Genomic DNA, 12,447 nt, shown 5'->3' on the forward strand with positions numbered 1-12,447 from the left:
ACCCGTGTATGTATATAATTACATCATTTAATATGACTCAGATATCCATATTCCACCAAGTTAATAACTCTTTTCAAGCTACTTTTTCCCCTGGTCCCTGGGCTAATGCAGCAAAGAATCTCCCCCACCACCACACCCTCCCCAAAATGCTACTTGCTGCTGTAGGTCACCTTCCAGAAGGTGCCCAAGAGCAACAATAACTTGCCTTTAAAGTAGTAAAATGTCCCAAAGTGCTCAAATAGGGAGAATTATCCTTTCCACAAAGCTAGAGGAAATTGTAAGGATATTCAGAGGACAACTCTAAAATTATAAAACTTAATGTGTTGGGTAACAGTGAGCCAATGAGAACAGCAATGATGGGCAAGTGGGGCATGGTGTTGGACAGGCTTTATTCAATCATAGTTAACATTTCAGGTCTGTGACCGTTCATCAGAAAGTTCTGATGAAAGGTCACAGACCTGAAACATTAACTCTTGTTTCTTTCTCCACAAATGATGCCTGACCTGCTGAGTATTTCCAGCACTTGGTTTTTATTTCAGATTTCCAGCATCTTCAGTATTTTGCTTGTATATTCAATCATGTTTTATGCACATTTGTGGAGGGGAGGCCAGCAAGGAAAGAGTTTAGGAGTAATTGAGTCTGGAAGTGAAAAAGTCATGTATCAGCAGCAGAGGGGATATGAAAGGGTGAGGTCGGCACTTTTGTGGAAGTGACTAAAGTGCTGACAGCAGGAAGTGCATTCAATGTGCCCCTCGAAGGCTCACTCAGCACCCAGTTTCTACCCACAGTTCTGCTTTGAAGGGGTTAAGCAGAAATAACATGAGCATTAGAAAGGCAATTCAGCAGAATTTACTATGGTTAGGATGAGAGATAGACAAACAAGCTGCTAGGGCAAAGGGCAAGGTTAGGGAGTAAATGTTGAAACCGGGATGTGGCCCAGACTGCACAATCAACAAGTTGTGGAAGGTCTAGTTAATGTGATAAAGACAAAACTGATTAATCGGAGAGCTATATGATAAACTACCCATTGTATGACCATATTGTGTGACAAGAAATGTATATAAGCTTGCATCTTTGAATGTAAAATCAGAGTGCTAGCTTGGACTGCCCAAGATAGTCTCTCCCTGCGTACGCCTGAATAAGTGACCAAAGCCTGTTCCCGAGTCTCCTCGTGTGGTGATTGAGTTGTCTTGCAACAGTTTGGCAAAGTCGGCAGGATATTTGTACCAGACATCGGAGCGGTGCTGCAAGGGGGTGAGTACATTTATTTACCACCCATAGTAAGGGCAGTAAGCCTACCCGAGCAACAGTCTAGTCGAGTACCCAAAGAATCTAAAGGAGGACTCAGGACAGGAGGCGCCGGCCCCAGGTAAAGAAGCAGAATCGCGCTGGCGGGGTGGTGAAGCCGAAGCCGCACAGAGAGGTCAAACCCCTTACAGTTTGGATGCAAAGCTGCGCTGATCGAAGAACCACGCAGGGCAGCATTGGGTAGCTAGTTAAGGAATAAAACAGGTGAAGCTGCGCTGGTCAGAGAAGCTGCGCTGGTCAGAGAAGCTGCGCTGGTCAGAGAAGCACGCAGGGCAACCAGTAGAAGTGAAAACGAAAGGTAAAAATGGGAGAAGGTGGTGGTCGGAAGGATAAGGCAATTATGATCATAATCAATACTTATCTGGGACTCTGTTGGCGAGTCCATAAACATTCCCAAAAGCAGAAACAAATTAACAGAGTCCAGAGATAGAAACAAGTTTCAAAAAACAATTTGATGAAGGGTCACTGACCTGAAACGTTAACTCTGCTTCTCTCTCCACAGATGCTGCCAGACCTGCTGAGTATTTCTTGTTTTTATTTCACATTTCCAGCATCCGCAGTATTTTGCCTTATTCAAAAAACAATTGGTAGAAATTCCATTAGAAGTACTACAGTAGTCTAGAATGCTGCTGAAAGGACAAAAGAAGGACAACTTGTGTGTGTGTGTATAAGTCTATGTTGGTGTTTGGTCTCTTTGTGTGTTTTGAAGTTGTTGAATGGGAAATGTGAATGTGTGTGAAGCATCTCGGAGTATAGTTGTATTAGATTGGTGTAAGTTAAAAGAAGCCAGAAGAAGCTATGATAAAGCTGAGTGTTTTAAGTTATTGGAAACCTCTGCTTTCTAACTTGCTTTGTTTGGTGGTGGTGAAATTTATTGGGTGGGTCTAGATAGTACAAATTTCAGACGACCCGGTCAGTAAGACAGAGCAGTAGATGCAGGGGTCCACATGTAAAGACAGACAAATGAAAGCAGTCTGGCTGTTGGAGTACCAAGCTAAGTGTAAGCACCAGGAAGAAAAGTGTAGACAGTCAGAGTTAGAATTGAGCAAATTAAGGAAAGAGAAGGAAGTTAATTGACAGGACAAAGTGTCAATTAAGAGGGCTGGGAAAGTGGAGTTCCTGAAGGCATATTGTGCAGCTATATCAAGGGAAAGGGAACAGAGGGAGGTGGACGAGAGATTGTTGAAGCAGAGTTGTAGCGAAGCCAAGCCGGAGCAAGACGATGTTAAAGCCGCCTACCGGGTTTTGCAGTCAGAGTGCGAGACCATGATAGACCATGCATTAAGCTCAGGGATTTACTCAGCCCTACCAGAGGGAGAATGGTTCGAGGCACCTGGAACGAAATGAAGACTTGGGTAACTAGGGCTATGAGCCTCAGAAAAGGCAACCCATATCACCAGAATACTCATCAAAGAATGACTGAAAAGCTGCTGCATAACCTCTTGGAGTTTGTCTGCTTTGTGAGAGTTTATCTTTTTCCTTTACTTTCTAATTATAGTTGTTGCAAGACGTTTGAAGGGGGGAGATTTGGGATCGTTGACGTAATTGATTTATTTCTGTTTTTCTTCCTTTAAATGCACGTGCTACTCTTTTCTGTCTGTGGGTGTGTGTGGATTTATTTATTTTATTTGGGCGCATGATGTTTGTGTGCTTGAATTTGTGATTTTCAGTGTGAATTTAAAACAAAACACACTGGCACAAACTGGGGATGAAGCTCCGGTTTGTTTTCCAAACATAAAGATAAGTTCAGAGCCTTGTAAAAGTTCGGCAGAAACCCAGTTGCAGCCTTTCAAACTTTTGCAGCAAGTTAAAGAAGATGCAATTCAAATGTGGTTAAGTTGGGAACATCAGAACTTGGAAGTTATTTTAAAGGACAGGGAAAAGTTGCCAGTATTAGGGGATCAAGTGATTGTTAGGGTCCTACTTGCAAAACCAGGCTTAGAATCTCGCTGGCAAGGATCTTACGAGGTCCCGATGACCAGCAGCACTTGTACGTGTGGTTGTGGAAGGGAAAGACCGATGGAAACACTGGACACAGATCACGGAGTATGGAAACGCGAAGAATAATAGGGACTAATCGGTGATGACCGGCATCCACTATGTTCTCTCTTTAAAGGACCATGAAAACCGCAGTACCTCTGATATGTCTGGCAACCCACGATCACAAAAGGAACCAAGGCGGTTGACTTGGGTACCCAACAAGGCCTGTTCTAGAACTCAAGAGACGCCAATTGCGATTGGGTACGTGGAACGTTAAATGTCACGGTTAACAAACTAGTATGCCTAAGCAGTAGCTCAGGGCAGTTGGGAATGGGGAACAGCAGTACCTGAAGTTGCTAAGCGTAGCAATGAAGGTTCCCTTTATACTTAAAGCAGTCATGCATTAATCTAGCGTCAGTATCATTCACTGTAGTTCTAACTTTATAACCCCTATTCTATCTATATGCAGTTACTTGTTGGATTAAGTTCTATTCAAGTTATTTGTTATTAAATTGTCTAACCAACGTGAATGTTGACTGCAGGCTCCCATTTTGGGTAATCTGTTCATTAATTGTATCCTGAACGAGAGAGGTTTTTAGACTCCATTAAGTGAACATGAGCACATTGGCTAGCATCGTGGCTGAATTGCACAGCCAGATTCACTGATTCAATTGAAACTCAATTTTTAAAAAAAATTTAATTGCTAGAATATGTGTAGAACCAGTCAGTATTTATTAATGAATTACAGCTGTTAGCTATGAGCTTGCTGACTTCTAAATCATATTGAGCAAAGCAAGGTTTAAATGGAATTTTAGGTTAGATTTGAATTTAACCAACATGCTAGCAAAACACTAAAGAAGCAGGGGCATCCAAACCTTTCTCAGGGTAGAGAATACAGGGATCACGGGAGATAACAATAGGCCAAAGTACTACTTCGCACCCAAATACATAACCCAGAGAGATTCCCTCCTTGTGGGATCTCGCTGGTTGGGTGTAGGAATAATGTTGCCTGTCCACATCCCATACAGACAGGGACAAGAGCCGCACATGGTTTTAATACCACCTTAAACTGTACTCCTGAAATTTCCAGCGCCTGCCATGAACCAACACGGGTGGCACACCGTGAAGGGGAATACTGCATGACCACCAGCGAACATCAATACCAGTACGGTAACATCCACTGCCCAGTGATCAACTCGAGTTTCTGCTTCCACCCTCCGGACCCCGACGACAATCGGACTTTCGGCGATAAATCACATCCAGCCTTCCTGCAGGGAGTGGATGAGCATAACCCATGATCTAATGGAGGACTTGATGAGATACTTGCTTCCCAAGGGGAAGTGAATCCCTAAACTGCTGGAACATCTACTGAAGGTGAGGGAAGAGACCCAGACAGCAATGAAGCAGCATCACCGAATCCAACAGGAGGCCAAACAATTGGGAGGATGTAGAAGCAGAACTGGAGGACGCATCGTGATGGGAGACGGTTTGGGACTGGGGTATTAGGGTGGACGTTCACCACTGGATTGATTCCCATGTACTGGTGACGGTGCAGTTGCTAATTGCTATCAGACTTATGGTTGAATGTTATACCCTGGCACCAAAATTGAAATGTTAAACATAATTTAGAAAATGTAACTCTGCAAATCTAACCACCTGTCTGGCCAACAGTGATGGAGCAAGGAGCACTTAGCGTTAGTTGGCCATCTTGCTAGTAGCCAAGGGCCAAAAGGGAGTACTGCAGGCTTGACTAAAATTGTTGTAATTTATATAGAATACAAAGTATTAATCCCAGACTAAGCCTGGTCGCTAGGACACAAATGAGGTCGTAAGCGGATGCTAAGGAGGGATCTGAAGTTCATCAGAAACGGTAGGATCCCCGGATTATTTGACAGGCGGAGGATTCTAGGTAATGGCAACTTTGGGCCAGGAACTGGCTAAGGGCCAAAAGCGGGACTAAAGGGGTAAAGGAGAAATAACATGAGAATTAGAAAGGCAATTCAGCAGAATGTACTATGGTTAGGATGAGAGATAGACAAACAAGTTGTTATGGCAAAAGGCAAGGTTAGGGAGTAAATGTTGAAACTGGGTTACGGCCCAGACTGCACAATCAACACGTCATGGAAGGTCTAGTTAATGTGATAAAGACAAAACTGATTAATCAGAGAGCTAAATGATAAACTACCCATTGTATGACCATATTGCGTAACAAGAAATGTATTTAAGCTTTCATCTTTGAATGCAAAATTAGAGCGCTAGCTCAGACTGTTCGAGATAGTCTCACCCTGCATCCTTGTGTGGTGATGGAGTTGTCCCGCAACAGCTTCTACATTTTTTTCCCACTTCAGCCACCCAACCTTGGGAAAGCCACAAGGTCAAGCCATTGACGCCTATTTTTGCACCTGCCAAAGGTAAGAGTCAAGGCAGAGTCATTTTAAATTACATTCCAAAAATGAGTACCATCAAAACAATCTCCAATGCCCTTCAGTTGCATTAGCAACAATAAATCTATTCGCGCAATGAAAATAACAAAGTAAATAAAAGGTTTGAGTGAGTTAATTAAAATAATCAATCAAGATGTCCCAAAGCACTTCATGGCCAAGAAAATACTCAAAAGGGCTGTCACTCTGCAATGCTTCAACAATGTTTTCAAATCATTTCTGCTTATTAAAAGTCCATCAACACTGGTCTTTTATACAGAACTTTGTGCGCCTGTATATATACCAAAGAGCAGCCCAACTGCTTTAAAACGAAGTTGAAAAAGTCCATTGCTCCACCCACCTTTCTAAAGTTCACTATATCAGCCATCCTTAATCAGTATTAACTAGTTACTGTACTCAACACTTTCTTCCATAAAGTAATGTGTATATTGTTAGTAGTGATGTGTGTATTGTGCAATTGTTAAACCCTTCAATTGTTAAACACCACCTGATGAAATAATGCTCCTGGTATTTTAAGATATGCTGCAATTGGGCCCCTTTTATAAGGAAGCCTGTCTCAGAGTCTTGTAAATAAGGTTATAGGCAGAGGAGGTTTAAGATGCAGTTACAGTGTTAACTGCGGTGGAAATCCAGAACTCATGCCCTACTTTGGATTCATCCCAGAATAAAGCAATACCGCTTCTCACCCAAATTGGAGACAAGTGTAAAAGAAGGCTTATATAAGTTCTTAATTAGCAAAAGGAAACCATGAGCAATAACAGCATCACAGTGAGTGTTCTAACATTTAACTTCATTGTAATCGGAACATTGATGCCATCAAAAGTAGATGCTGAACAGACATTATACTTAACACAGTACGTTATAAACAATTCATGACCACAAAGCACAGCGACACTGATGAAACTGGAATATGATGCTTTTGTGCCCAACTTATCTCAAACAAAACTTCATGCAGTGAAACAATCGAGAAGTATGTGATGTATTTCAGCTTTTAATAAGAACTTTTTCTTAAACAAGAAATTAACTGATATCATATTTTCAAAACCTGTGTTTTACATTGCACCCTGGTCACAAAGACCTTGTCATAATCAAGATGAAAGTAACACTGCATTTTAAATTACCATCAAACAACCTCAGTGTTTTTCTTTAACTACCTGCACCATTTCAATTTACAAATTCATTTCCAAGCACAAAAATAATCTTTCAACCTTTACTAGATGTCCTACTGCTTCAGTGGTAGAGCTAAATAATATTGCTTTACACGTCAGAAAATATACACAATTTTACATAATGCAGCTATTATATAAATGTTTGCAGCAGAGTAACTTTGGAATTTAATAGCAGGCGAACAATTACAATTTTAAACTCAGTTCACAATCTCACCAAACAATTATAAACACAGCTTGACAATACACTTCATACATAACTTTAATACGAAAACAATTTATACAACTGCAATCAGTGCTCAATTCATTAGCAGCTTTCATGAAGACGCAGGGAGTAATTTTTATCTAACCTACCCTTCAGAAAACAGACAGGCTCAGGAAGATTGCCGGTTTTACATCCTGCCTCTCCACTAACTTCAATGGAGATGGAATGGAAAGTCAGGCAGAGCATAAAACCAACATCTCACCCATTCCCATCACATTCCCATCAGTTTTCCAATGGACAGGTTCGGTTAAATAAGCCCCCCTCCCCCCACCCCATCACGAACATGTATACTGTTCAACAAATGTTTTTCCTCTGGTCAACGTAGTGCACCTATAAAAGTCCTGTTAGGCACATGAAAACAAGAACATGTAGTGTCACAAAATACGCAAAGATCAAGTAGCGTGATCTGGCCCTTGAACTCATTAGCTTTGAGCAGTACAAACTTCGGCCACGCAGCCACCGCTTGAAGGAAAGGGCTCCTCTCTTTACCTATGAGAGAAAAATAAAGAGTTGAAGCTAACCAACATCCATCTCAACAAATTAAAGTAATTGGTAAAAAAAGCCAAGGTGCAGATGGAGATTTTTTTTAAAACTCTGAGTAGTTATGATTTGGAAGATACACCTGAAAGGCTGGTGGAAACAGTTTCAATAGTTACTTTCAAAAGGGAATTGGATATATAGTTAAAAATGAAAAATCTGCTGGGCTACGGAGAAAGAGCAGGGCAGTGGGACTAACTGGATAGCTCTTTCAAAGAGCCAGGACAGGTGTGAGAGGCCAAATGGCCTCCTTCAGTACTGTATCATTCTATGACTATTAGCAGAGAAGGTTAGCTAAGGTTCCCTGGTCACTGAATGCTTAACACCAATTTGCTATGCTATTTGAGCACAAGGGTATTGGTTCCAAAAAATTGAAAGAGTTCCCTAACTTGGATGGGTGTCAGAAGACAGTGAGGCAGTCCCACAGCTAGCACAGGATATTTATGATCTCTTAATGTCAGGTACAGAAGTACATTAGCAAAGGCCTGGGGGATATCTATGCCCATGTGGCACAGTTAGCAAGCAGATGGCGAAGGGAAGAAGGTCTTTTTAGCAAACTGGATCAAATCTAGTATGCAAAGAAATTAATGGCGTCACACACCTTCCGGACCACAACGTGCTCACTGGGGTCTATGATCAAGGCTTCACGTTCTTCATCTGATTCCAGTTGGATGGTGTACTCTCTCGGTGGAAGTCTGGCAGGAGGCATATCAAGACTAGAAACAAAAGAGCAACATGAACCAAAAACAGCCTCTACCATTACTACAATATTTTGAAACATCCACTGATACCAAAGACTTGGGAGAAAGCAAAGCTTCCATGGGATTCTCTACTCTAATTTAGGATCAGGTGACTGAGGAGTGGAGTTTTCTGAAGACAGCGGAGCTCTCTATGAGGGATTTTGATAGTGTAGCAAGAGTGAAACTGTTTCCATTGGCAAAGCTCATTAACAAGAAGAGACAGATATATGGCAATTGGCAAATTGGCAGGGGGAAGATGAGGAGAAATGTTGTTTGCTCATTTATGATCTGGAATGCATCCTGAAAGGGTAGCGGAAGCAGATTCGATAGTAACATTCAATGGGGAACTGGATCACTGCTTAAACGGGAAATATTTGCTGGGCTATGGGGAAATAGCAGGAGAGTGGGACTAATTGGTTAGCTCTTTCAAAGAACTGCCACAAGCATGATGGCAGAATGGCTTCTTCATGTGCTGTACGAATCTATAATTCTACATACAAACAGTCATGGAGGTCTCTCCTCACTGGACAAAACCTCAAATACAGGGAGGTAACTCTGGTCAGTTTCAATGCAGGGTTTTCCAAGATAACACTGGACAGCTGGTGTCCGTAGAGTAATGACACCCTTCTAAACATAAATGCTCAACTATTTTTCAAATGGATAATAAAGAACTACTTAAACAAAATGCAAATGATATTCAGACAGGCAGGGTGGCAATATCCTTGCATGGTGTTCCAGGACAATTCAAAATGGAAGAAGTTCAGTTTTAACACTAACCCCTTAAGCATTTCTTCAGCTGCTATCAATGCTTCCTCAGCAGCACTTCTTCTTAGCTCTTCATGTGCTAGCATTTCTGCTAACTGGGACAGCTCCTGGTGAACAGAATCGTTACGTTGGTCCGCTTCTGCAAGCCTAGATCATGAGCAACAACAAAATAAATCTGTGACTGACAAGCAACAGAAAAAAAGTCCTGCATTTGTACAGTGACTTTAACATCCTCAGGACGTCCCAAACTACTTTACAGGCAATTAAGTATTTTTGAAGTACAGGCACTGTTGTTTTGTAGGCAAATATGGCAGCCAACTTGCAAACAGCAAGGTCCCACAGTCACAAGTGAAATGACCAATTAATATATCATAGAATCATAGAGAGATACAGCACTGAAACAGGCCCTTCGGCCCACCGAGTCTGTGCCGACCACAACCACCCATTTATACTAAATCTACATTAATCCCATATTCCCTACTACATCCCCACCATTCTCCTACCACCTACCTACACTAGGGGCAATTTACAATGGCCAATTCACCTATCAACCTGCAAGTCTTTGGCTGTGGGAGGAAACCGGAGTACCCGGCAGAAACCCACGCGGTCACAGGGAGAACTTGCAAACTCCGCACAGGCAGTACCCAGAAATGAACCCGGGTCGCTGAAGCTGGGAGGCTGCTAACCACTGCGCCACTGTGTTACCCATGTATATATATTTTTTTTTCAGGTATTGGTTAAATCTTGGTTGGATAATCATGAGAACACCCCACCTTTTCTATCAAGAGTGTCATGAGATCTTTTATATGCACCAGATGGAGCTTCAGTTTAATGTCTCATCCAAATGACAGCACCTTCAACACTGCAGTACTCTCTCAATACAGAAATGTTAGCCTACAATATGTCTCAAGCCCTGGAATGGGTTTGGAATAGAAGAACTAATAATTGAGATACCAATGGAGTCAAGGTAATAGCGAAAATATTTGGTTGACGATCGTGATTTAAACTTAGTTGAATTGTAAGGAAGTCTTTGTACAATGTAATTTGCTCTCAAAGTACTAAACATTAAATAGTGCTAAATATTTCAATCAATTGCACCTCTGAAACTACACAACGCCTTATCTGGACCACTGAAATGCTTGAAATTTCTACAGATTTCCCAGATATGTGCAAATGTTAAATTATTCTGCAGGTTTCATGAAAAGCTACCATTTCTAAACTTTCAAATGTCAGGCACTGCACAAAACGCTCTGCAAGCTTTCAGTTAAAAGGACCTACAAACTGAAGCTTCAAGATAGATTAACACTGAAGGTGTCTGACAAAATGGTAAGTATAAGGATCACAGAAACAGGAGTTGGCCATTCAGCCCAACAAGCTTGCCCTTCTGGGAGCCACGACAGCCTCCAACATTTTGATTTGAATTGCCTATCATCTCTCCATAGGACAGATTCCATGAATGGGCACCCCGAGCAGGGGGGCAGGGCGAAGAATCATAGATTCATGGCCCCTAATAATCAACTATTAAAATTGCCAAATGGAAAATCAGAAAAGCAGGTTCACAATTTCCCAAATATCACTCTCTGGGAGTGCCTAATTGCAGAATCAGTCCTCAAATCACTTATTTTTTGTACTTGTCTCTTTTAAATATCTCAAATTGATTCTGTACTTACAACCTCCCTCACAAGGATTCTCGCAATTTTCTCACCAAGGACATTATGATTATACAAACAATAACAGACAGGAAAAGACCCACTGATCGATCCAGCCTGTCCCACAGAATTCTGATTGTGTATCACCATATATTCACTCCATGTGATCACCTGAGAGAGGTGAAAAACGATAATGCCCAGGCCTAATTTGGGAGGGGGGATGAAAACAGGAAAATTCCTCTCCAATCCCCTTAGCCAATCAAAACTAGCCCAGTTCACCACTCTGGCCCTGTTAATTTTATGCTGTACCTACCTTATGTACAAGGATCTCCTCCCCAGCCAGAACCAGGTCCAGTTGTTGCTTGAAGGAATTCGTTGAATTTGTGTCCATTGCACGAGTCAGCAGCCTGTTCCACAGGTCCATTTCTCTTTGGGAAAAGAATCACCCAACATCTAACCCAGATTTGGCCTTGCACAATTGTGTCCCTTGGGTTATAGTTAACTTGTTTGTCTGTTCCTGCATTTTTAACCAAGGTTTGCTGTTTTCCAATCTCCCAGTCCTGGCAGCCATTATCTCAAGATACTATGGTTTACGCCTTGGTTTAGTCAACTCTGTGTTAAACAATACCTGATGTGACTCAGGAGCTGCACTTTGGCATAGCAGTCTCTGTCGCACTTGCCGCAGACACACTGCAGTGAAGCTGGAGTGTCCTCTCCAGGGTGCAAGCCTAGGCAAAATTTATGGAGACCCTGGGCTACCCAAAAGTCAGGATCCCCCTCTCGACCTCCCCAGTTGGGTCCAAAGGAATACAGAGCACTACTTGTGGCACCTGCTTGGCTGCAATCTCCCAGTGCTACACCTAAAACCAGCGAGTTTGGGAGACTATTAAGACGTCCCTAATTCCCTCACCTTTCTTTTCATATCCTTAAGTAGAAACGGTCTCGATCTTTGGTCTGTGTTTTTTCCCATTACAATTTTGCTGTTTGTCAATTCCTTTAACCTCCTTTCATTCAATAATCTATAGTCTTTACAGTATTCCAGGCCTCATCTTTTTCACTTTAACTACCATAGCTTTATGATTGATCATTTGCCATCAAGGAATTCAGAAATTGACACCTCCAGAAAACACTCTGAACTTCCTAAACTTCAATTTATTTCTTCACTAACCCCAGAATCATTTGATATATATTATATAAATATATATTTTTACAAATTAATGAAATTCCTCCTTGGGTTTTGAATCAATTAAATAATTGTGCCGTTTCTTCCTGTAAAAATGCAGAAAAAACAGCACTCACCTCCTCCGGAGCTCAATCAGCTCTAAGTTGTCAATTTCCACGATAACACTGGCACGCTCCTGTGGAGCCCCTGGTGGAACTTCTTCATTTGCTTCATTCTACAACACAAGCAAGAAAAGAGATTGCCTGTAAAGTTAGGGCACCAAGGAAAACTGAGGTCACTGGGCAAAGGAGAAACTCTCCCAAGAAATCGCTGCAGGAGATCCTAACACTAATGGTCATCCAAAACTATGCTGCCTGTATCTCAAGTCACATCAAGTCCTGTTCACCCATCACACCCCTGAAATACATTGGCTC

General features: G+C 41.9%; 1 protein-coding gene across 2 annotated transcripts in view; it reads right to left on the reverse strand.

Annotated features, from left to right (window-relative positions):
* Positions 1-6,709: 6,709 nt before the first annotated feature.
* Positions 6,710-12,447, reverse strand: part of LOC137377163 (golgin subfamily B member 1-like) — an 83,824-nt gene continuing 78,086 nt past the window's right edge. For both annotated transcript variants that reach the window (XM_068046570.1, XM_068046569.1), the window contains exons 26-29: positions 12,151-12,248; positions 9,215-9,349; positions 8,299-8,413; positions 6,710-7,649 (exon numbers count right to left, since the gene is read on the reverse strand). In XM_068046570.1, the coding sequence (XP_067902671.1) occupies positions 7,491-7,649; positions 8,299-8,413; positions 9,215-9,349; positions 12,151-12,248 (507 nt within the window). In that variant the 3' untranslated portion in view covers positions 6,710-7,490. The remainder of the gene's footprint in view (positions 7,650-8,298; positions 8,414-9,214; positions 9,350-12,150; positions 12,249-12,447) is intronic.

The sequence above is a fragment of the Heterodontus francisci genome, chromosome 14, assembly GCF_036365525.1.
Source record: "Heterodontus francisci isolate sHetFra1 chromosome 14, sHetFra1.hap1, whole genome shotgun sequence".
Classification (NCBI taxonomy): Eukaryota; Metazoa; Chordata; class Chondrichthyes; order Heterodontiformes; family Heterodontidae; genus Heterodontus; species Heterodontus francisci.